The sequence below is a fragment of the Bombus terrestris genome, chromosome 9, assembly GCF_910591885.1.
Source record: "Bombus terrestris chromosome 9, iyBomTerr1.2, whole genome shotgun sequence".
In the NCBI taxonomy this organism is placed as follows: domain Eukaryota; kingdom Metazoa; phylum Arthropoda; class Insecta; order Hymenoptera; family Apidae; genus Bombus; species Bombus terrestris.
This window is the reverse complement of record NC_063277.1, coordinates 15382713-15407383: the sequence shown is the minus strand read 5'-3', so window position 1 is coordinate 15407383 and position 24671 is coordinate 15382713. Positions and strand designations below refer to the sequence as shown.

The 24671-nt window shown below is 33.4% G+C and overlaps 4 protein-coding genes across 5 annotated transcripts; 1 reads left to right on the top strand and 3 right to left on the bottom strand.

The window, feature by feature from the left end:
* Positions 1 to 5773: 5773 nt before the first annotated feature.
* On the bottom strand, positions 5774 to 12451 carry LOC100645950 (transcription factor Jun). The gene is made up of 2 exons (XM_003397824.4): positions 12443 to 12451; positions 5774 to 12360 (listed from the first exon to the last, which is right to left on the bottom strand). Exons 1-2 carry the CDS (start codon positions 12449 to 12451, stop codon positions 11698 to 11700), a joined length of 672 nt encoding a protein of 223 aa, XP_003397872.2. The 3' UTR covers positions 5774 to 11697.
* Positions 12452 to 14495: 2044 nt separating this feature from the next.
* LOC100644645 (general transcriptional corepressor trfA) lies at positions 14496 to 18443 on the bottom strand. Its single transcript, XM_012312171.3, has 10 exons — positions 18303 to 18443; positions 17758 to 17888; positions 17529 to 17671; positions 17303 to 17453; positions 16993 to 17225; positions 16845 to 16914; positions 16449 to 16777; positions 15214 to 16373; positions 15012 to 15143; positions 14496 to 14929 (listed from the first exon to the last, which is right to left on the bottom strand). Exons 2-10 carry the CDS (start codon positions 17864 to 17866, stop codon positions 14908 to 14910), a joined length of 2349 nt encoding a protein of 782 aa, XP_012167561.1. The 5' UTR covers positions 17867 to 17888; positions 18303 to 18443; the 3' UTR covers positions 14496 to 14907.
* LOC100645527 (multiple coagulation factor deficiency protein 2 homolog) lies at positions 18429 to 21707 on the top strand. 2 transcript variants are annotated; one of them, XM_012312170.3, is made up of 6 exons: positions 18429 to 18566; positions 19496 to 19614; positions 19795 to 19842; positions 20015 to 20172; positions 20243 to 20391; positions 20465 to 21707. In XM_012312170.3, the coding sequence occupies exons 2-6, from the start codon at positions 19507 to 19509 to the stop codon at positions 20641 to 20643; spliced, it is 642 nt and encodes a 213-aa protein (XP_012167560.1). In that variant the 5' UTR covers positions 18429 to 18566; positions 19496 to 19506; the 3' UTR covers positions 20644 to 21707. The 2 variants fall into 2 exon arrangements, with proteins under 2 accessions (XP_012167560.1, XP_012167559.1); XM_012312169.3 differs by lacking the exon at positions 18429 to 18566 and adding an exon at positions 19178 to 19356.
* On the bottom strand, positions 20666 to 24501 carry LOC100642337. The gene is made up of 8 exons (XM_012312168.3): positions 24172 to 24501; positions 23882 to 24057; positions 23692 to 23804; positions 23207 to 23623; positions 23073 to 23133; positions 22799 to 22967; positions 22573 to 22732; positions 20666 to 22507 (listed from the first exon to the last, which is right to left on the bottom strand). Exons 1-8 carry the CDS (start codon positions 24457 to 24459, stop codon positions 22245 to 22247), a joined length of 1647 nt encoding a protein of 548 aa, XP_012167558.2. The 5' UTR covers positions 24460 to 24501; the 3' UTR covers positions 20666 to 22244.
* Positions 24502 to 24671: the final 170 nt, after the last annotated feature.

The following is a 24671-nucleotide window of genomic DNA, read 5'->3' as shown; positions in this document are numbered from 1 at the left end:
ATGATCGTAGTTTGTATGGCTATCGTACGTAGATTGGCAGGCATTCGTAGTCGAAGCAGTGGCCAACTTTGCATACGTCGGTCGTTTTCAATACACATCGGCGAACGTGGCGTATAATCACTCAACGTTTCCTTCTGCTAGCTCTTTCCAGCACCTGCATGCGTCTGTTGACCACGTTTCTACACGACAAATCCATTAAAAAAGAAACTTCTTGCCTCCGTTGTCTACGTTCGACTTACGTATCTTTTACATTCCACCAGAGCCAAGGTAAATAGAGGGGCAAAAAAAAAGAAAAAAAAAAAATGGGGAAAAAAAAGGAGGCAGGAAGAAGAACGTTGTTCCTCTATTGCACATTCTTGGAAAGCGACTGCAGCTTCTGTTTCCTGTCCTCTAATCGTTCTAATCGGTCGCGATGAGACCAACGATAGAACGCGGTTGGTTGGTAAAAGATTCATTAAGCGAAGGAAGCAATTAAGAGAAGATCAGATCAGAAGATAATTAATCCTGTTGCTGCCTTTTGACCGACTTTTGTGGATTCGTTTCTAACGGAATTTCATTGCAATGGGGTGCAATGTATTTTTTTAGAGTATGAAACTGGTATAGTTTATCGTTGGCTGTACATGATCTCTTAGAGAGAGAGAGAGAGAGAGAGAGAAATTTGATAGCGTAATTTTGTAATGCTAATGAAATAAATCTGATAAATGATGTAATTAGATCGAAGAAATCGAAACGTAGATGCAGTATAGAATATTCAACTAATTCAATTAATTAACGTAATTGTCTAAAATATAAGAAGAAATTTCTATCTTAGCAGAATAATGTAATTTTCATTTTTATCCAAAATTTATCGATGAAAACGGAGATTATCAAAATGTATGAGAATTCATTGTTCTTAAAATGTCGAAAATATCACGACGACTTTTTATTCGATTTTCGCTACCGTAAACGATCGATACTCGTTAAATGCAAATTTGTTAAATCCACTGCGAAATACCGCAGAATCGCATTTCGATATAAACAGCTGAATCGTAAATTTTCCAAAGCTGAGATCGATAGAAGAGGACGAAGAAAAAGAAGAAGAAGAAGAAGAAGAAGAACCTGTTACCCTTGATGGCCCGTGTTTTCCTCTCGATCCGTCAGGATAAATCGCGATATACCGTGATCGGCGAGTTAATTAGAGATCGATCAATTAGATTAGAGAACGGGGTCGAGCCAGTGAGTTCGTGGAAATTATGCCCGCTGGCAAGCATCGCGATTTCATTTGCCTGCTGGCTGGTTAAATAAAAATGCGAGGACGCCATCGTGACACGGCCTTTCTAATCTATTTCATTCCGATTCTCTACGATTCGATTCAACTCGAACGTTCATTAGAGAAGAAGAAAAAAAAAAAAAGAAAAGAAATTGAAAGTGGAGCTCATGAATAACATGGGATATAAAACTTAGAAACGTGGATGATCCAGTGTCGTTCGAGATATCGTTGCATCGTCAATACGCGAACTACATATTCGAAAAGATAGCGAAGATTAAGGAGCCCCACTGATTCGGAACCTTGAAAGAAGACTTCGAAGATTTATTGGACAGGCTCCGTAATATTTCATCACGGTTAACTGAAAGCATCACGTGTGAATTAACGATGCTGATTTTTTAATCTGACATTTTGAAAAACCACTACGCCTTACGGGCAATCGTTCCTGTTCGTCAATTAATATTACAATTATAATTCCCATTTTAATAATAACATATCCACTGAATGAAATACAAATGTTCTATCAGATAATTTTTGACAAGAATGATAGTTATTTAGCGTCGTTTTTTATATTATTTAGTCATAGTTATTTAGCCATTTTAATGATATTTACCGAATGTCCAGCTAAAGTGCAAATTAAATAATAGAAATAAAAAAAAAAAAACATTGAAAATGCTATATAATATCGGTGTAATCTAGAAAACAAAGCAATCAATTCCATTTTCTGCAAAATTTCTTGACTCGAATACGCGCACGATTAATAATTTTGTATTAATTTTTCGGAGAACAATCGCTGCGATATGAAATATATGAAATATTCGTTTTCGCCTGAATATGAATTGAATTTCATTTAAATATGAAATTTCATATTGAAATACGAACAATTCGACTGACAGCGATACAACATTCTAGGTATTTCTGTAATTTATACATTATGTATAGCGTGTTATTAAATATTTTGTTTTCTTTAAACATATGAAAATACGATACGCGTAAAATATATATTTTATTCTGTTACGTATACAAATTACAAAAATGTAGAAAATACCATTACGTTCTGGTAACTGTATCTGTATGTTCCTCGGCTAAATAAAAAATAACAAATGACTTTAGATTACTCGTATCAATTTAGATTAAACATAAGGAGTGTTTAGTAAATTCGTTTATTAACGTTGCAAGCTGGAAGGATCAACACGGTTGTTTGCCTTTCTTCGATTGATAAGCCGCAACCGATATCAACGTGTTTTACGAGATAATGCCGCGATAATATCGATAACGCGTTCATATCCGTCTTTCAATTGCAATATAGCGTTCCGAAATTCGATCTGGGCACGACCCTTTCAAAGAGTAATAAAGTCATAAGAAATAAAAAATTAACGACTTGGAAAATTATTGCTTCTTTATCGTCAAGATTCCGATACCAGATATGAGGAACACGAATTGTTAACTTTTCATGAGCAATCAAGTTTAACAGTTGCATCACGTATAATAACGTTTAAGATATGTAATTTATGGCAACGGTATTTGATGTTTTCTCGCGATACGTTACGAAACATATTTTATGGAAAATCTTAAAGTACACATATGTGTAAGTTTCTGCGATTAAGAAAAATTAAGAATGTTAGCGCTGTTAATAATTTGTACAATTTTGCCAATAACATTATAATAATAAGATATTAATTGAATTAAGCGAGAGAGCCGTGGCCCTAATTTAACCGTGTAAAGTAATTTTAATTTTGACCAAGAACGTAATAAATGTTGCTTCGACTGTTCTGATAAAACGATTTTAATCATCGTACTCCCTCTTCGACCAATATAAACATGAAAAAGAAAAAGACCGAAGATAAATAAAACTTATGCGTGCGTAGAACGTAGTCCCAGTTAAATGGGAATTTAACTTCAATCAAGGCAACCACCAGCGAAAGATACGAACGCAAGACCGATTGCCGTGAATTATTCATGAGCCACAGACAGCTACATGATCGTTTTTCATATTCTAAGCGTTTATTTATGAGCTACGTTATTCCACGGAGGCCTACGGAGACGAACGATTCGTTCGAAACACGAAGGGAGACAATGTTACGATTGATTCTTAATCGATAAGAATGAATATGATGATGAGTTTGTTTCAGAAGATTATTAATTACATAGAAACGATCGGCGAAGAAAGTAAGAAAAATCGACTAGTCAAGAAATATTACTAGTTGATAGAAAAATAATTGAAGTTTCTTCTTTCATCGAGATGTTCCGTCATAATCGCGATTAATAAGATAAAAATACGATCAACGAGATAACGAAATTCGATATCGTACGCTATACTGAATCATAATTTGAATAAATGTGATCGACAAGTTATTAATTATTACTCATTATCGCGAAAAGATTTTTTGAGAAAATAAATCAGAATCAATAAAAATATTAATAATCCTCTCGTAATTTAATTGCCAGAATGAAACTTATTTATATTTTTATTAGAAGGTCGCGAGTCCCATTAAATCTACGAGACTTTGAAAAATCGATATTCAGTCGATCGCTCGTTTGTGATTCCTTTGCGGTAAAAATGAAGAAACATCTTTTAATTCGGATCCCCGTGTACGATGTATCGTGGCGTTTACATGAAAACTATCAAGTTATTTTTACGCGCCGAGGACGTCGAGCGCGCGAAACAAAGCCGTTCGAATCTGGATAACGCAAGGCTTCGCGTAAGAAGCGTAGGGGATAGATTGTAGGAAGAGCAATTACGACCCTGACCAATCATCGCCGTGTCAAACTTTCATTTCGAAATATTATCGAGCAAAGATCACGATAAAGTGGCTGATCCATCTTGTAAAATTCGATAGGAATTTTATTGCGATAAAGGCTTGAAATAATAATTTCAATTCCATATAAGCGATTGTGAAAACGTGACCGCGTGATAAAATTTATCGCGACATAGCAATGAACGTTTGTAATAAATTAAGTAAATAAGATACGGCCAAATTAAAAGTCACGATAAAGAAATTGGAAAACAATTGAGAAAAATTAGAAAGAGCTGGAAGATCGCGTAAACATGACAAATTCTTCGATTGCAACTTGTGTTTGGAAAATTCAAATTTTTCCATCTCTACATTTGAGATATCGAGTTTCACCGAATATCGGCTCTCGAAAATTAGATTTTTCTCGCTGATGGTGTTAGATGATTGTCCGAAAAGTGTTTTTCTTTTACAGACACGTCTTTTACAACGATGTATCTTTATACAAACACGAAACCTAATCTGTCGAACGTTGCGATCTTTATTTCGATAGAACAAAATTCGATGAAATAATATAAAACGGAAAATATTTCCTCATAAAACGAAAGAAACTTTTCAGACGATCTAATACAAAGTTGAGTTGGAATGTTAAATAACAAATTAGAAAAGAGAAAGTTTACGATGGAAAAGTTGAAAATCGTAAAAGATAAAAAATGAAACTAAGGGAAGATAAGAGACGAATCGAAGGTGAAATAATTAAAAAAAATCAAATGAAATTAACGAAACTTTAAATAAATCAAAGAGTAATTTCCACTGGCTGCTCGCTTTCTCTTATACGTAAGCAGAACATGTAAAATTATTAGCCGCTATTTAAATACATTTATTCGCAACATCCTACACGATTCCGTAAATAATTATTCAACCATCGCGTAAGACGAATAAAGAGCAGTTTGTCCATTGGATTTCTCTAAAATATTCATTTATTTTTAACCACTTTAACCCGTATATTTTTGCAAATGTAGAAACTACTTCGGTTCGAATTCAATTACACCCAATTCCGCCCACGTCTCGCTTTCACACAATGCTCGTTTATCGCTAGCATCATAAACGCCCGTTTACGTCTGTTAATAACGAAACAGTCGATTTTCAACGCATTAAAACACAGAACGTGAGTGAAAGTTTTCCACGATACCTCTTCGAGATTATCCATTGCAGAATCATCAGAGTAATAAATATATCGAATTATGTATACACGCACGAAACATAGATACAACATAAGCGTAAATATTCCTAGCTAATAGAATCAATTTAACGTTTCCAATTTCTGACGAACGATCAGCTACGATCTTTTATTCCTCAGCTCGGTTTTACTGGAAACCAGGATTTACCAACACGCTTCCGGGAAACGAACGTTCGAATCGGTTAGGCCGCAAAAATTCACCATCTTAATTCGTACCGAGAACTTTCTCAATTGAGCCAATTAAACAATTGCGATAATTAACACGGCGAGCGATGGGACGCAAGTTGGAATTCCGGTTTCTTCTTTGCAGAAGATCGTCCGCGACCAGGACGAGACATTCAAATTTCTCGAATCAATAAAAATTCGTTGCTTCTCGATCATTATTTTCTATCGAGATTCAATTTTATGATCGTTAATAGGAAAAATGTGAAATACAATTTGGATAACGAGTCGAAGAAAGATAAAGAGAAAGTAAAAAAAATATTCGAGCATGGAATCGATCGGTAAGAAAGAAGGGTGGGGGACACGGTTTCCGGGGAAAAAAAGACACGCACGTTACGTTTTAATATAATGAAATTTTATTCTTTTTCGTCGTATTTCATTCAAAAATAAAATTATTTGTAAAAAAAGATTTCTCCGCTTTCTCGATCGGTAGACAATATATGTAACATATACGTATGCGCGCCGATATATATATATAAATATATACAGATACGTCTATATATTTATACATATATACGTATATATATCTTTATAATAATTATTACATATTACAATAGCAATATTTACTCTCATGTATAGGGTTATACATAACTCTATATATGCGGTGCTTTTTCATCTTCGCGTCGTCATCACCGTACTATATACTATATTTATTTATTTATATATCACGCATATATATATATACACATATAACAATCATCGTCTTTATATGTATATATACACACACACACACACGCGCACACACTCTTCTTTAACGGGGTTATTCTCGCTTACATACTAAATCACATTATGGTTGTTTCATCTTTACTTTCATACGTTTTTCTTTGTGCCACCGCTTTTTTCTCCGCTCGCCTATACTCTTTAAACTCTAAAAAGATTCCGACATTATATCAGCCTAACATTACTCATTTTCCAAACATTCCTTTTCTCTTTTCTTTTCCTCTTTATCTCACTACGAACAGTACCATCGTACCAATTGTCCCTTTATTCTCTGTTTGGCCATGCTAAAACAGATCGAAAATTTCCAACAAGACAAATATCATATACCTTTCAGATCATCTTACGTATCACATGATTCTTTTTTTTTTTTTTTTTTTTTTAATCCGATTTACATTTTTCATATGCGAAGAGAAAGTAAAAGAAGAAATTGTGTACGCGAAGAAAGAATGAAAACATCGCATGATAAAAAGTATCTTTGGAATCCTCGATGGTCGTTGTCATAATTATGTCCTCCTTTTTGTTTCTCTTCTCTATTTATAAATCACTTGGAGAAAAAGGCACGCCGTAAGTGATGACCGACTAATTTTAATTGCATGGCTCGTGAAAGAAAGAAAAAGAGGACAGAAACGAAGGCTTCTAAACACTCGCCTTTACCATCTTGCGTTTTCCTTATGTGCTTAATGAGAAAGATCATTTTTTTAATTGAGGAAACAACGCCGGGAGTTTTCAGAGCGAGGCTGATCTCTCGTGAAATAAATCGAAAAGGAGAAAAAAAGAAAGAACGGGGAAAAAAGAAAGAAACGAACGAGATTTTCAAGCGAAGAGAAAACAGAGCACGCTTATTCTAATGTATTTTAAGAGAGAAATAAATATAATATGCGTTAAAAAAATTGTCAAGTTATGTGCCGAAAGTCGCGCGTCAAAGGAGGGGAAGAAAAGTGCGAAAAGTATCGGCGCACACAAGCTCTTTTGGAATTTTCTTCGATTTATATAAAAAAAAAAAAAAAAGAAGAAGACGAAAGAAAGGTCACAAATGAATGATTTAAAAAATAATTAGTCGTACGAAAGATATGTTTGAAATTGAAATTAAAACAATGATTATCTACAATGAATGAAGAATTCCTTCCCTTCGTTTGAATCGATTGCTCCAATTATCCCACGTGTATATATATATTATTACAATGTACGTGTATCTAAAAATATCGGATAAATTTCTGCTCTTTCATCGAATTGCAATCTCCCAACGACGAATCGCTTCGAGTTCGTCCTTTACACTATGATTAAGCCTACGTCTCGTAATTAAACGAGCTCGCAACCACGGAGAATCACAACACGTTTCTTCTTCTCCTTTTTTAATCATTTCTATATCTTTCAATCTACGACTTAAAAACAAACAATTGTGCCGAATACGTTCATACTGGATCACAAAACAAATTCATAAAAGTTACGCTATTAAGATACGATGTTTAAATCATCAATAACCTAAGAATTGAATTTCTAAATATCTGAACGTTCGAATCTTCGAATCTGCAATTTTCAATACATCTAGTTGTCTTAATTTTTCAAATTTCCAGAATTTTTCGTAATGCAGAATATAAACAGTAACGCATAATCAATTAGCAAAAAACTTAACAGAATACGCTTCCTCGTATAAAGAACGAATCAACGCACGATTGCTCGATTATATTGCTCGAAAAGCCGTTCAAAAATCTCCGTAATTCATCAATCATGATCATCCTTGTACTATTCGCAAAAGTGTTGCGACACTCCGGGAGAAAACTTCTTTACAGCGATTCCTTGCGTAATGGCACAACGGTAACGCCGTACGATTCTGTTACCACTTGCTTCTTCGATTCGAAAAATAAAAAAGAAAGAAAGAAGGAAGGAAGGAAAGATGCGAGTCTAACTTTTCAATATCCATCTGACGTACAGAAATAAAAAAGAAACTTCTTCCCAGGCGCGTTTCTTCTAAATGCAAGTCGTCGTCGCACGTGGTAACACAATCGAAACCTACGAACGTGTTACATGTGTCTGTTGCTCGTGTTTTATACGAATCTGCGAGTGTATCACGCAGCGTACGATAAGTTACGAGGGCATACTGGACAAGACTAGATGCACATATGACGAAACGACAGTTCCATAGACACAAAAATTAATACTCTCGTCACTTCCACTGCATATACTCGATTCTGTTTGACCCTTGGGATCGTTATGTTACGTTGAACTGAGAAATCAAAAATTTCCGATATTACATGGCTTGATAGGATGATGCAAAGAATATAGTGAAATCACGTGAGCAGTGGCGAAAGTATCAATGTCTTTGAAACCGAGGGGGAACACGCAGTATCGGCTTAAAGCTACGGGAAAATAAATGAAACAGAGAGAAAGATCCAGAGCTTTTTCACGGAGAGTATCGTGGACACGATTGCGCCACGTACACAGAGGCGAAAGGAAATTCGAGCGAATTTTTCAACGAAAAACACGTGGCTGAATCGTATCGATACGCGAGAAACGAATGCTTTTAACGATAGAACTACTAATCATTAAAAAGTAATTAGAATTCAAACGGTAAAATAAAAAAATAAATATAATTATATATTCTGTCTCAATGACAACCGATAATAATTTTGTCAGTTAAGGTAACTTTACCTTAATTATACAAATAATACGAAGTTCATTTTATTTTAATGAGTTCGGTAGTTCTAATGTTAACCCCTTGCCCTACGATTTAAGTTCCAACAGTCGCGCTGAATTCACGCTCTGGCTGAGCATTCGAAGTTGTGCAAGATACAACTAATTTTATGTTACTATATACTCGTGTTTCTTATGTTTGGCCCGAAGAACGTACCACGAGTCTAATTCGTGTTTTTTATGTTTGTCTCGAAGGACGTACCACGAGTCTAACTCGATGTTATAGGTTAAAAGGTCAATGCGTCGCTAACGCGTTTTTTAACCGAGCACTCCTTTCTAGTGTGCCTGGTTTTTTACTCGTCGTTACATAATCAAGTCGAGGCTGGGACGCAAAAAGTGCGTGTGTTCCGTGCAGTGGCTAATGCGTCGCGTACAGTTGAAACTTGTGTTTGTCCGTCTCGGTTTCGGATACGGACGGCGACACGATTTGGTTCGACTGTCAACACAACAATGACTCACTACACGTGATGTTCTGCGCGTGTGCACCTCTAGAACAGGCTGCAAATAGTACGAATGCGTGTGCTATTGTATAATAAGAATTTATCGTTACCACGAAATCTTTCCAAGAAATCGCGTTCTTTTTTCTCCTTCTTTCTTTTTGTCAACAGTTTTCCCCTGATTTATCGAGAATCTAGGAAATTCTCGCGTGGCCCGGGATTTCGTGGCAATCGTTGCGGTCGCAAATTATCGCTTCGTGATAACAGAACCTACGCCCAGCCTTCGACGCAGAATAATTTTTTCTTTTGCTTTTTCTTTTATTCGAATGATAATAAAAAGCGCGGTTTGTTTGAAGAACTCGTAAGGTGTATATAAAAGATGAAAAGAAGCTATTACACACGTATTCACGCGCAGTGTAACAGCTGAGACAATAAAATGCAAGAAGATTAAGAAAAACTCATCTTTTGGAAGGGACAAATGTGTCGAATGCGTCTAACAAGAGGCGAAAAATTAAGAAACAAGAGCTTTCTAATAATGTTAATCGTTTCTGGTGCGACGAAATTTTGTCGTTTAAAGATACTGTAGAGAAATGTCTCGAGCTACATCGAGTTCATATTTCTTTCTTTCTCTTTTTCATTAAATGCGAGCTTATGGAATTCTACGATAATTTCATCTTTTCGACTGCGATCGACTTTGTTCAATCTCGCTTTGTGACCAAGTACCACCATTGTTTCTAAAGGCTGTATAAAATAGAGTAGCGCCTGGAACCAATTGTTGGCGTTGAAATCACCGCGTTTAGCCCTTTAACCTACAATGTCGAATTAGATTCGTAGTACATGCGACAAACATTTTTTTTTCTTGGCCACATTCGGACGTGCAAATATATTTTCTTCAAAAATATTAGCAAGATACCTTTAAAAATCTTGTCCAATTATCAATCGGTAATAATTATTTATCAAACATCTGAAAACATAAAATTAGTTGTACCTTGCACAACTACGAACGCTTAGCCGTGAAATGACGCGACCCTGCCGATGGTTACGGCACGCGCTGTTGGGATTTAAATTATAGGGCAAAGGGTTAATGAATAAAACAGAAACGAGCAGGTAAGACGAATAGGTGATCGATCGCACTTTTCCAAGCGTCGGTGAGTGTGTTCCAATGTGCACGGTTCGTCCCCAGAGCTATGAACTTTCGATTGACACGGAGACAAAGCCCCTAATTCGGCATCGATGGTGCGAAGTTTTCGATCATAAAGCAAACGTTCTACAAGGATACTAGAGCGTCTACGACGCCGTGAATCGCGAGAACAACGTGAGCCAGTTGAAGCGTAACCTTACGTTAAACAGATGTCAGCAACGGGCACCTTAGGCGAAAAGGCCGCAACTTGGACCTTTACCACCTGTATTGAATAATGTAACGCCGATATTAGCTCACCAGACTTTCACGCATTCATTACAAAACGAAAAAAGAAGAAGAAAAAGGGCAGAAAGGACGCAGGCGATCGCAAAAAGAAAAATGTCCCGTGGATTGATTACAAAGAATGCAAAGAAGTATTATTATCCTCCGACAGGGGGAAAACTCGAAGATAGTACAACGTTAAAAAATCGATAGGAAAATGATGAATGAGCGTAAAAAAAAACCCGACAAATGAGAATCTCGAAAGATCTTCGATCGATTATTACCATCGATTTGATTGTTTTCCCCCGGACGAATGTACATAATACGATCGGTAAATTTTTAGAAAGAACAGCTGAGAGATTCGAATCTCCCGCCAGTACTCGCCAAGTTCTCCAAAATGGCCGCATTGCAAGGTCCCACTCTTCTCCGCGAAGTCCCACCCACTCTCCTTTTTCTCCATCCTTTCCTTCCCTCTTCACTCCCCACTTCTGCTTCCCATCGACGTATTTCTCGAAGCTGTTTATCTCTCTCTTTCTCCATCCGTCTTTCCCCTCCGCACCATTCTCCTATCCACATGCACGTAATGCGTTTCTCGTGCACATGTATGCATGAAAAACAGGCACACACAAAGAAGAGACACGCGTATAGGGGTGATTGTTATCTCCTTATTCTTTTCGTTTCGCTCTTCTTTTTTTTAAAAAAAAAAGAGTCTCTATTTCACGCCCAGCACACCAAGGCACTCCCTTCTTCTTCTTTTTCTCCATCTTGCTTAGCTCTTCTCACGCCGTCGCGCACGATCATCACCGTGTCCCCTTTTCCCGAAAACAACAAAGCAAACGAGAGATCGTAGTCAAATGTAAACAAGTATCAACGACGACATCGATGTTCCATGGTAGAAGCTTCCGACTCCAACAAAGGGGAACAACATTGCCACGTTTGTAAAAGTAGCAAGAGCCACCGTCAGACGAAACAATACACGTCGGAGAGTCCCGTCCGATATAATCGGCTCAGAATTGACCCGAGACCGCCATAATCTGGCAGCCAGAGTGCACGTGGTCCATCACCTGCTCCTTCAACCGGCACACGTGCTCTTTCAGCCTGTGCACCACCGCGCTCAATTCACTGTTCTCGCCCTTCAACAGCTTAACCTTGTCCTCCAGCCTGGAGATGCGCTCGAGCTTGCGCCTGCGGCATTTAGACGCAGCCACGCGGTTCCTCTGACGTTTCCTCTCCAGCTTGATTCTTTCCTGATTCTCCATATCGATAGGAGACATCGGGGGTGAACTGGACACGCTAGGTACCGTTTGAGGCTCATCTTTGATCTGTAGCAGACCTTGACTCACCGAAGATTCTGTACTCTGCACGCTGTTAGGTGGTTCCAACGTCGTATACGTAGCTCCATAAATGCTACCAGGTTCCTGCGAGCTGTCCGAATGATGCAACTCGTTCAGAGCGTCGATGAAACCTCGAGCGTACAATTCTTGGGCCTCGGTCACTGCCTTTGGAAACAGAATCTGCGTAGGTGTTGGTAGATTCGTCACTAAACTATCCTGCTGACCGATGATTAACTTTTCCAACTCCGGAGAGCCTAGTTTTAACATGGTCGGTGATAGAATGCGGATGTCACTCAGGTGCACAACACGATGTCTCGACAACTTGTGAACACCCAACTAAACGTACAGCCTTATATCCCGTGACTCACGTCCACTAAAAATAGCTCGGTCGTCACTAAAACGAGTGGTGATTGGCTACTTCTGACATCATTCGCCGTTTGCCATTGGCTGAACAATCGGCGCTACTAAGAAATGGCTAGCGCATGCGCAATCGTGCATTGTTATTCCTGTGGAGGGAGAGTTTGAACGCCGGTACGCGCGTTAAAGACGCGACTTTTACTCGTTGCGAATTCGCGTTATTTTCGAGGCTCGATAATAGCGGTGCTCTATGATGGTGCATAAATAATGCGAGCACTATTGAACTGCAAAAATATCGCACTTATGTACTTCACGAGAGAATTTACTGAGCGTACTGAATCTCGCGCTGTTACGCTAGTACATGTTTTGTTTCTTTTTTTGAACTTTACTATTCCACTCTTACCCGAGTGGGTGTTTTTCACATTCTCGCTGCGCGTGTTGTGAGACCAACTTGTTTCATGTTTCGACTCCGAGAACGTCCAAGCGTTATACTCGCATATTTAATGTCTCCTTGTTTTTTAAACGACGAACATTTATTTAGAACAAAGGCAGAAAGATTTAAAAAGGATTACTGGGTCAAGATTCATGAGAAAATTGGTAACCTTGTTGTTCTACTCTTTAATGTGTCAGCTGCACATAATTACACTTACATGGAATCGCGTTAATGCATCCATTGCATAAACCCGTATCAACCGAGCTACAAGTCAATACACCAATCACGATTGTTTCACGCTATCTTGCATTCACCACATAACGCTTGTAACCGACTATTCGTATATTGAGCAAAATGTTCCGCAATCAATTGATACTACATATGTAATTCATTAGAATTCTATAACTCTTACAGAACATTCGAACTCGAGTTCGATTTTCATACGCTTTCTTTTGCAAATATGTAATCCTCGAATATATATATTGTTATTTTTGCAAAATAATATACGTGACATATAACATCTATCCTCTTAAACAAGATCCTAGATTGAACGACATATTGCATTAAATATACTTTCAGCCTGAATAATTTACTCATCGCTAGAAACTACCGTTTTAACTTACCTGAGAAAGGTATTCCTATCGTTTTAAACCCTTCAAAATCATTTGTTTACGAAAACGTGAAAACAACCGCATCTGTCTGATTATCTCAGTTGTCCAAGCATCAGAGTAGATAAATTGTTTAATCCCATAAAGCTTGATTATTCATTGATTCTCAAATATAATCTGTTTACCAATTAACAAATTGGCTGAAATCCAAGAATATTTCAATATAGTCTGTTTGTTATTTATTGACCTCAATTATTTATTTTGTAGACAAAATAAATGTTTCAGTAAAATATAAAATATTGTTGCATTGTACAATATAATTATTTTGTTTAATACGCATGATAAATTTTATCGTATGAATATCTAGCTATTTTCTTTCTATTTTTCTTGGCACTTTGCGATATCACAAACACGAAACTATGAATATGAAAACAGCTTTATAACACATTGCTATATCGGCTATGCAAATTAAGCGTTGACCTCAAGCTTAGACTTTTAGCAACAGAAAGTTCCGCGTGCGTACACCCACGATTGCTGCTAGGTTGCAAATCAATTATGTTAGTGACAATTATGTCATAACGAATTATACAGTTTTTCAAGTTGTAAACTTTTAGTTCTCATCATGATAATTTACTATATCAATTATTAAATTAGATTTTAGTAAAGCCAAAGTGCTAATGATATTTAAAAAATATTTATTTAATAAAAAAATTTATATGGAGAAGGTAACACTGGTTGCTTGTTTCATCTTGAAATTAAACAAACATGTTTAATTTTCGCCTCTATGCCTCTATAAAACTGTCAGCATAGGATAAGGAATAAATAGTTAAATCCATTATATGTAATACATCTTTTTTATTTATGCACCGATGTCTCTTTGAACACTGCCAATAAAATCGGTCTTTTAAAATTGTTTCATCCATCATCGAATACTTCAATAAGCATTTTTTTTATTTTTTGTAATTATGCGTGATTGGATCATTTACGTTTGTCATAATTCCACAACAGATTGGAAATATTACAAAAATCTGCTAGTTTCAGGTCATATTGATAAAACAATGAAAAACGCAATGTTCTAAAATGTTGGTTTATTCATTGAAACATAGTTAAGGATACAAAAAGTACATCATACGAACACTACTACAAGAGGAAGCCAAAATCATCGAAGCTATGACTACGTCAAAGCAAGCCGATTTCCTGTAAATAATTAACAATTGCTGATTTAATAAAAATGTGCGCAGCTATGGAAGCAGAACAGTTCGAAGTGTGAACTTGCTATATAGTATGTTATAGATGTTTGAAGAAATTAATTTAGTTTCTATTTTTGCCTTCATTTTCTTCCCTTTTTTTAGAAGTCCGTCCAATGAAATTCACCACACGCATTAATAACTTATTTACATCAAAGGGAATATCAATGTGTCTTACAAAACACGTGACAGTATTTTATCAATCGCTTCTCCAATATCAACAAATATTGCATTGTAATTATTGATTCCTCCGTAATTTCCTGAGACAATAAGATAATAAGAAATCATGATAACTTAATATAAATAAAAAAATATGTAAACAATTTAGTATGAATTACTTACTTTATCAAATTAGGTTCATGATATGAAATCTGAGCACGTTTTCGTCTAGGACGATTACAAGTAAATGTGCTATTGGTACTCGTGCTACTTTCTGAATCGCTTGAATTGTCCGCACGTGAAGATACAGGACTTCTGTATATAAGTACTTAAGTTATAATCATATACAGTTAATATATATCAATATTTATCTGAATATACTTACAAAGATTGATTACAATCACGAGAAATTGTTTCGTTCGGAGAAGGTGTCCTAGATTTAACATCGGATTCGTTCAATTTTTGCAGCACTACTTTAACAGCACTTGGGTCTTTCATGGGTTTGCCTTTCTTCTTTTTGTAAGAATTATTTTTCTTGAGTGGTGGTGTATTATCAACAAAATCACTGAAGTGCGTCGTAGTTACCTTCTGCCTTTTATTCTTCTGCTGCGATAGTTTTGATTCTTTTTTTACTGGCGCCAACTCTATAGTCTCATCATCATTATTCACAAGCAGTGGTAGATTTACGGTAGACTGGTTAAACGTTGATTCGTTCAAAGTGTCATGCGAAACAGATGGGATTGGACAAATTTGGGATATTTTTCGAAGGGTAGTCGTTATTTCTGGTTCTGGTTCAGCTGGAATTATTGGTTTCAAAGCTGACTCTTCTAGTACTGGCAACTTTAAATCATTTATGTCAAAATGCACATTACGTGGTTGTCGTGTGTATATCAGCGTGAAATCATCTTCATCGTCACTTTCAAAATAGCCCCGTCTTTGTGTAATGTAATTTTGCAAATTCGTTGTAGAGGCATTCTCTGTTTTACATTCGTTTTCATTTGCATCTCTCATTATAGCTCCGTTATAATAGTTGTTTTCATTTTGTTGAGGTATATTAGATTCATCTTCATTATTTGTTTGTATACTATTCTTGGAATTATTCACATGATTTGCACATCTACTTGACATTGATAGTGGCGACATTTCTTGCATAGTTTCTTCGAATAGATTCTTCGATTCTTTTTCTGTTAATATGAAACTTATACTATCATCATTAGAAACATCTACATCATCAGTCTTTTTGTCGTTATTTGTAAAAGAAGGCACGACTTGGGAATTATCAAATAACCAACTTGGTCCTTCAAGAGGATCCTCCCAGTTTGATGTAATACTTCTTGTTTCATTTACTTTTTCTTTCTTTTGTTCATCTGTAGTATCTAATTCATTGTTGCTTTCTTCATTTTCATCCCCAGTGGCTCCATCATTATTATTTCCAGAATCATCGGGAGTTGATGTCTCTGCTATAATCTTAGTCTGAGAATCTTCATCTTCTTCATTACTACATCTTGACCTATCAGTTTCTTGACTATTTCGATTCTCTGTTAACTGTAGATAGCAATTAAAGATTAATTAACGTGGAAATTAACTTTATGCAAAAATATGTTTACTGGTAACACAAACCATTCGAATGTTTATAGTATGAGAATTTTGCAATAATTTCGATACGTCGTTAAGCTTCACTCTGGGACTTCCTATACGTTCCAAATTTTCAATATTACATCGAGAACTGCGATTCTTCGGCGATCTTGACTTCGACTTTGGAATCCTTTCTGATATTCTTTGCGACATCCTTCCTGATATTCTTTCCGATATCCTTCCTGACATTCTTTCCGATATTCTTCCTGACATTCTTTCCGATATTCTTCCTGACATTCTTTCCGATATTCTTCCTGACATCCGTTCAGTAGAATTTCTGCTACTTCTCTCGCTTAATCTTTGTTCGCTCTCATCTAAAAATGAATACTGAAATTATATTAACTTCAAAATATGCCAATATGAGTCATTAACGGAACATACCACTATCTCTTTGTGAAGCAACTGTTAAAGGAGACAATCTTTCAGGCATTCTGTATGTGCGACCATTTTTCTGCAATATTTAATTCGTTCGATAATTTAATTTTTCAAACAACTTTGTTAAACTTAAAACATTCTACAAAATACTTACACATGTACGTCTTACAGAGACTCCATTAGGAGACATTGAATTGTTTAACTCTTGATTTCTGGGGGGTGTTCTTACTTCTGGTATTATACTTAAGTTTGATGAATTATTAATATGCTGCATATTTAATCTACTTAAATTAATGGTGGGTTTTGTAATGGTGTAACCGCTCACCATAGGCTTCACTACTCCTCTAGTTGGAGATTTTATTGACAGTCCTTTCAGTGATTCCCTCTCTGGAAGAATTTTTTTTCTGGAAACCTATCTTTAAATTTACATAATATAAAAAGAAATAATATGTAAAAGAGCTTACTTCCAGCAGAATTATAAGACATCTGCATATTCGTGGCAACAGATTCTACAAATTCTTGACAAGATGAAATTGTATTTGTCAAGTAACCAGTCAATGTCACTAACATTTTAAGCATTTCTTTAGCATTCTTTAAGATATTTGATATAATAGCCTAAAAAATATATTTTTATAAATCTGATTTTAGTAAATTGACAAAATATTATTGTATTTAACATACTTTACTTACATCACGTTTATTACAAGCTAAACCTAAATCTTGTACTTCAGCAATTAAAGCAACATTTTGGGAAAATAATAACTGACCTTCATGCTTTTCTTTAGATAATGCTCTTGCTAATGAATTGTTGTTACTTTGTAACTGTTTACATACTGCAACAATCAAATTTTGATATTAGTCTTAAATATATTAAAAATATTGTATAACTGAATAAACATATATTCTTTTTGAAACTCACATGGTTTGTAAGACTTAGCTTCATGGTAATTCGTTAAAAAATGTTTTCTTTTAACCAATACCCTCTTCTGTGATTTTTTAACCTTCCTATGGTTTAGTATCTGGGGCATTTTCCATTTATTATTTGAGCTTCTAAAATATGACAAAAATACCGAAAAAATACAAAACACACAAAAAAGCAATGATAACTAACAGAAATTTTACATTATGAAACTATCAAGCTATCGTACACATTCTTTGCAGTTTATTTATTAAATTCAATTACTAAAGAATGTAAAAACATCACAATATATATGTTCTAATTACTTAAAATTAAATGCGTACAAAATATTTTAAAGATAAGGATTTAAAATAAAAGAAAGATATTAAATGTGTATCTTAAATTATGGGTTATTAAACACACAATATTTTATATACTAATATATTTATTTCAATACAAGTAATAACAAATTAAAAATATGGGGGGAATAAAGTTCTGAATTCTGAAATTGTATAAAACAAAAATTAGTGCTAAAATTAACGAAACCGCGTAGTTTTGGTACATACCTGCTGATCCGATTAAATCTTTTTAAATTTTCCAATTTATGTATAGTTTGTGTAGTAATATGATTTCTTCTCAACAATCATAAATTATTTAGTTATTTTTTAATGTATTACCAGAGGTATTACAGTCACATCACAAATTTGATATCGTGTAGAGCAATACTTTTCCGCCATTGTGAAAGTACTCACGGATCTCAAAACGGCGGGATAAACTCATTGATTAGAAGCAGAATGTAACTCATTTTAAATTTTGAACAAAAATAAAGGGTATGTTATAAAGATCGATTTCAATTTTTCGTATGTATTTGAATAATTATTGCTCACGTCCATTCAAATTTAAGTTGATACGTCATAAATAAAAAAATATTTCAACGCCCATTTGTAGATATTTAAATATTCCCCAGATATTCACTACCTAAGCACTAAAACCATATTTTTTTTTTTTTACCAAATGTTGCTATTTTAAAGATGAAATAAATTTTAAATCACAAATACATCAACATTTAACATGAAATGATTGATCAACAGATTTCGAAGTTATAACTTAAAGATTTCATTCTTACTTCATTCTTATTGACTGTAAAATAATGTCTAGTAATGCAATGATTCTCATATTATAATTATTTAACTAATTTCTCCAGATTAAAATTAAGTGATGCCTTTTATTATTTTATTATTTTAACAGAAGAATTTTGTTTATAAAATTTTATTTATCAATTCTATTTTAATCCATGTAAAAATATTATAGAATTAAAAATTAAAACTATTCCATTCATTTCTATTATGATGTTTATTGCAAATTAGAATAGTTATTTTAATAAAAAATGTTTAATAACAAATTATCTTGTTGATATCCTTTATCTCTGCTTTTATTATACTTTGAGCCTCTAGTTTCCAAATATGTATGTATATCATAAAGTAACACTTGCGGTATCTGTCCACGTCAGTCTATGACTTCTGTAACATAACCTCGAAATTCGTAATCCGGTATACAGTCTTGCCAATGAACAAGATATTTGCGTTCATGTCAATTTTTGTATACATTGAATAACATAAGGTATTTCCAAAAATTTTGTTCATTTCCTACTATTTTCGTAATTGAAGGTTTAACGCAGTATTATTAGGTGTAATAATATGTGCGTATTATTTCTGTGATATATAGTAAATATGTAATTAAACGCATGCATTTGTTGCAGAACATTACAATATGAATTGGACTTTGTGGCTTTTTATAATCGGATCTTTAGCTTGTAAATATACACACGCTCAACAACAAAGAGTTCCACCAGGTGTATCACCTCAACATTATCAACAAGTAAGTTTTCCTCCTAAGATAATCAAACATATGGTTGCTGTTATGTTGAAGTCTAAGTCAAAATTCAATTCTATTATTTCTTATTACTAGGGAATATTAAAACAGTACCCATAAATTGCATGGATAGCATTTTTAATCATTGTTTCATTCATAGATCAGTTTATATTCAATTTGTTTTAGCCTGTTCAACAAGTACATCAAGTACCACAACAAATTCCTCAACAACAGGTAGGTTTACATAAAAATACCAAAGATCTAGTACCTCTTATAATCATAATTATAAATATAATTTAAAACACATTTAATGTATTTTGTCATATTATGTGTAATGCACATTTGAATCAAGTTTAAATAATTTAGAAAGAAATCATGCACTGTTATAAATAAAATTTTTATAAAGTTCCAGCAAGTACCTGTACAAGTTCCAGTTCAACAAGTACCTGTACAGCAACATATGCCAACTCATCAAGTACCGGTTCAACAAGGACATGGGCATGGGCATGGGCATGATCATTCACAACAAATACTTAATGCTGCCAACATAGTTAATGAAAAAGCGTATGTTACAAAGATATAAAATCATCAACTTATAATCTTAAGCTTATAGTTATTAACAAATTTTTTGCAGTCATATTGCAGAGCACATGGAAGTTCCAATAGATACTAGTAAAATGTCAGAGCAAGAATTGCAATTTCATTATTTCAAAATGCATGATGCAGACAATAATAACAAGTTAGATGGTTGTGAGCTTATAAAGTCCTTAATTCATTGGCATGGTATGTATGAATCAGTTAATTACTAAGTTACTAACTTTCAGCATGAAGAATATAATAAACTCTTTATATTCAGAACAAGAGAATAAAGAGGTAGCTGGAGTCAACACTGGACAGAAATTATTTAAGGATGAGGAATTGGTAACTTTAATAGATCCAATACTTTCTTTAGATGACAGTAATAATGACGGGTATATCGATTACCCTGAATTTATACGAGCACAGCAATATGCAGCAGCTACTGGCAGACAATAGTTGCATACAATACAATGTTCAATGTTATTAAATGGTATTTTTATTTCATTTTGAACATACGTACAGTCCCATTTATAAATATCATCATAATTTTCACTTGTTGTCATTGCAATAATGATACAGACCACTACTTTGCATATAATTGAAATTATTTCTATTCTGTTAATATTTTTTTTGAATAAAAAATAACTAAAATAATTTTTTTTAATAAATATATACGGATTTTTTATTTTAACGAAAATATAAATTTGTTTCGATTATATAATATTCATATTTGAACAAATAATACCGTCTCTTTTTATATACAAAGTGATTGGAGTATTAGAAATACAACTGATGAAATATATATTGGAGAGAAACATTATGTATAATTTAATCAAATACAATTCTATTTGCTGTAACAGAATTTAGTATATGTCCTTATTATACATTAGAAATTGGTTTTTTAATAACATGTAATTATTTTTTTACATGAAAATTATATTAGAGATTAATTCTAATCCATAAAATTTTAATGTAAAAAGATATAAGAACAATTTTCTTTAATATAGATTCTTTTTCAAATTTCTAGCTATCTTATAGTTAGTTAAGTAGCAGAAGTATTGATAATTTAAATGCTTCCATTATTTTGTTCATATTTTATATAAATTGTTGGGTTTGGTTAAATTAATAATGTTGTAGTATTTATACAAATAAAATTACTAAGTATGAAAAATTCTACACATGTAACACAATCGTAATGACATAGCAATTTTTATATATTTCCATTGTATTCAACAGCACAAATTAATCGAATTTATGTATATACTACATGTATTCTTTATGTAGAAACATTCATGTGAAATAAGAACAATCCTTTTTAGAGATATGTAAGTACTTTGAAGAAATACTTTGGTACCTAGCTTCTTTTTGATACAATTGAGGTATAAAAATGACATAGTAACAATTTTTTTAGAATAGCTAGTTACTATAATCTTGAAAACAGTGATTCTATTATTAAGAATCGTATATACCTTTGTATTGTATGATTGTAAAAGTTATATATAAATATAATTTTGTTATAAGCTGGTAGTTTTCTCTTTTTTCAAACACAGCTGCACTGAATTAAAGATACATGTGTATTACATTCGCTTGTGTACAGTTTCACCGTTAAATCTATTAAAGCCTTTTCAAATTATACAGTAAATTTTCGTGTTGCGCTTTATCGTAGAATTCATTCTATTCGAAAATTCTTAATTTCTTTTTATATTGTCAATATTTTTTAAAAATCAAATATTATTGTACAAATTAAAATACTAATTTGATAAATGTAAGTTACTCGAGCAAAAATTTATTTTATAAAATACTTTAAATATTCGTTGTAAAAAATATAATTTTATAGCAAATTTTCACAAATTTAATACAATTACTTTCATACAATATCTGTCGCACATAAGATGGTGAAACAAATTTCACAAATATAAAATGAATATGAATCAAAACATTTTCGTTTTTTAATTAGTTTTAAAATCAGACTACTAAGACAAAACATTTTTGTTTTGTTACTTAAAATAGTATGAAAATCACTACATTCCTTTGACTAAAGAAATTCGTATACTCACTTAGAGATACATTCCATTTACTAAATAATCTGCATCATGAGCATATAGTCCGTGCCGTCTTCCACGTCTTCGGACAACTCGTAATCGACAAGCAATCAATGTAGCTGTAATAGCTGTTATTGTAAGTCCTAAAGCCAACGATATGACTGCTCCCCTGGGTCTCAAAACTTCATTTTCATTTGCTTGTTTCAAGTGCTCTGCCATTAAGGTATTTCTTCCATGCTCTCTGCTATGATGTTTTATAACTATTACACTTTTATGTTCTAAAATGAATATATTTAAATTATAACAAAGCATTGGACAAAAATAACATTATTTAATAACGCACCTTTTGTTTCTTTTGTTTGAATATGACTAAATTTCAGAGTTTCATTTTTTAATATATTCTGACTAATTTCTTTTCCATGTACTATATGTTTCTCCCCTTTTTGATCAATTTTTCTGATTTCTTGACTTTTTAATGAGACATCTTTTTGTTCATGTGATGTCTGAAAGATAAAAAATAATATAATGTTAATATTGCAATGAAATTAGAAATCATAGAATACACATACATCACAAGAAGGTGTTGTTGTAATAATAACATCCTTTTCTGTTTCCATTATTTGCTTCTGTTGCACATTCGATATTGGAGATGGAGACAGATAAACCTGATTGTTTTGTCTATTTGATGATAGGAAATACGATGTTTTGTATGGATGTTTTGCATCCATGTATGTACCACTAAACAATTATAAATAAAACAATTTAAAATTCAAGATTAAATATAACTACTTTAATATTTGTATTGCTTAATGTCTTCTTTAAAATTAGAATTTGATGCCTTACCCATCTGATTCTTTTTCTCCTATTACACCCAATCCCTTATGATTGAAAATATGTGACTGATCTTCTAAAAATGAAACAGTTTAATGCACTTCCACTTCACTCATAAAATAATCTTTTACAATTATACTACTTACGTTCAGAAGGATTTAGATTGCTTTGTTCAGGATAAGAATTATAAATGGCTTTATTTCGATCATATATGGGTTGATAATCCCATTGATACCCTGGAGCACCTTCCATTTGACGAGCTGGATATAAAAGTAGCTGAGGTGGAATCATTTGCTGAGCTAAATTAGGCAATTTCCAAGAATTAACTTCTGAAACATGAGGATACAGTGGAGCATAGGGTTTATGTCGATCAACCATTTGTTGATATGGTAGTGGAGGTTGAACTCCTTGGGCTATAGAAGGAAAACTTGTTGGTTTTTCTATGGGACATACATCTGTTGCTTCATCAGATCCATCAGTACATTGTGGTATACCATCGCATACATTATATATTGCTATACAATCTCCAGATAAGCTGCATTCATATTGGTTTTTAGTACAAACTACAAACATATATTATTATACATTTGTCTTGTTGAATTAGAAACACAAAACTTTAATTTGTATATACCTTGTTTGATAGGTGGGGATGTTGTTAATGATAATTTTGGTGCCAATGTTACAATTAATTTCATGGGGGATTCTGTGAAAGAATATTCTATTGGTGCTGGGTCTGCTAATTTCCTTCATATAAATAAAAAATATGTATATTATTGTTTTATCATCAAAATATTATGAATATCAAAATTATGGTTTCATACCTAAGAGATTTCAATTCATGTTCTTGTTGAGAAATCGTACTTTCTTTCTCCAGTTGTGAATTGCTTTGTGTATTATAGCTACTACGAACTGCACTACTATAATTAGCATGACTTGTAAATTTACATTTGAAGTCATGCAATGGGCCACATTGAAAAAGATAACAACTTCCAGGATTCTGTATGGTATTCAATTTATTTTATTATTAGTGGAAAATAAATCATTTATTTGTTGAAATAAAAAGAAATATTTTTATTATTTGCTTATTTATTTTGTATGAAATTATCTATACCTTCTCTTCAAAAATAAACACGTCACAACTTTCTGTATCACAGCAGAATTTTAAACATTCTTCTCTAGAATTAAACTCCAATTCCTTCAAATATTTAGCACCCATATCTAAGGATTCCTGCGTACGAATAATTTTATCTTCTTGAATCTTAAAAGTGTCGAGGCACATCTGATAATTATTTCTGAGGCTGGTACGTTTTTCATTTTTCTTCATTAATGTTTCACCGGAAACGTATAACAAAACCGTAAAAAAATGAAAAAGCACTTGCAAATCTTTGTAAAACATCATCCTCTTGCCATTTACATAGTAAGAAAAACGCGCATGCTTATTCGCCTTTCGAATTTGATCAATAACTTCATATATTATCCGATTAAACTAGTCAACTATCCAAGGATAACATCGAAATTATTAATTAAATACGCAATAGAAATATTTAAAAATATCTAATACAAGTTTAAAATATAATTTAGATATTATGAACTGTATTAATATCTTTTTAT

What these genes read in the sequence shown, in the direction of transcription:
- LOC100644645 (XM_012312171.3), bottom strand. Translation starts at nt 17,866, where the DNA reads ATGCCCCAGATACTAAACCATAGGAAGGTTAAAAAATCACAGAAGAGG. An exon ending in TGCTTCACAAAGAGATAGTG is followed by an intron (nt 16,778 to 16,844) that starts GTATGTTCCGTT and finishes ATTCATTTTTAG; the next exon opens with ATGAGAGCGAACAAAGATTA. An exon ending in ATACTATAAACATTCGAATG is followed by an intron (nt 16,374 to 16,448) that starts GTTTGTGTTACC and finishes TGCTATCTACAG; the next exon opens with TTAACAGAGAATCGAAATAG.
- LOC100645527 (XM_012312170.3), top strand. Translation starts at nt 19,507, where the DNA reads ATGAATTGGACTTTGTGGCTTTTTATAATCGGATCTTTAGCTTGTAAA. An exon ending in AACATAGTTAATGAAAAAGC is followed by an intron (nt 20,173 to 20,242) that starts GTATGTTACAAA and finishes AATTTTTTGCAG; the next exon opens with TCATATTGCAGAGCACATGG. An exon ending in GTCCTTAATTCATTGGCATG is followed by an intron (nt 20,392 to 20,464) that starts GTATGTATGAAT and finishes CTTTATATTCAG; the next exon opens with AACAAGAGAATAAAGAGGTA.
- LOC100642337 (XM_012312168.3), bottom strand. Translation starts at nt 24,459, where the DNA reads ATGATGTTTTACAAAGATTTGCAAGTGCTTTTTCATTTTTTTACGGTT. An exon ending in GGAGAAAAAGAATCAGATGG is followed by an intron (nt 22,968 to 23,072) that starts GTAAGGCATCAA and finishes ATAATTGTTTAG; the next exon opens with TGGTACATACATGGATGCAA. An exon ending in TCAAACAAAAGAAACAAAAG is followed by an intron (nt 22,508 to 22,572) that starts GTGCGTTATTAA and finishes TATTCATTTTAG; the next exon opens with AACATAAAAGTGTAATAGTT.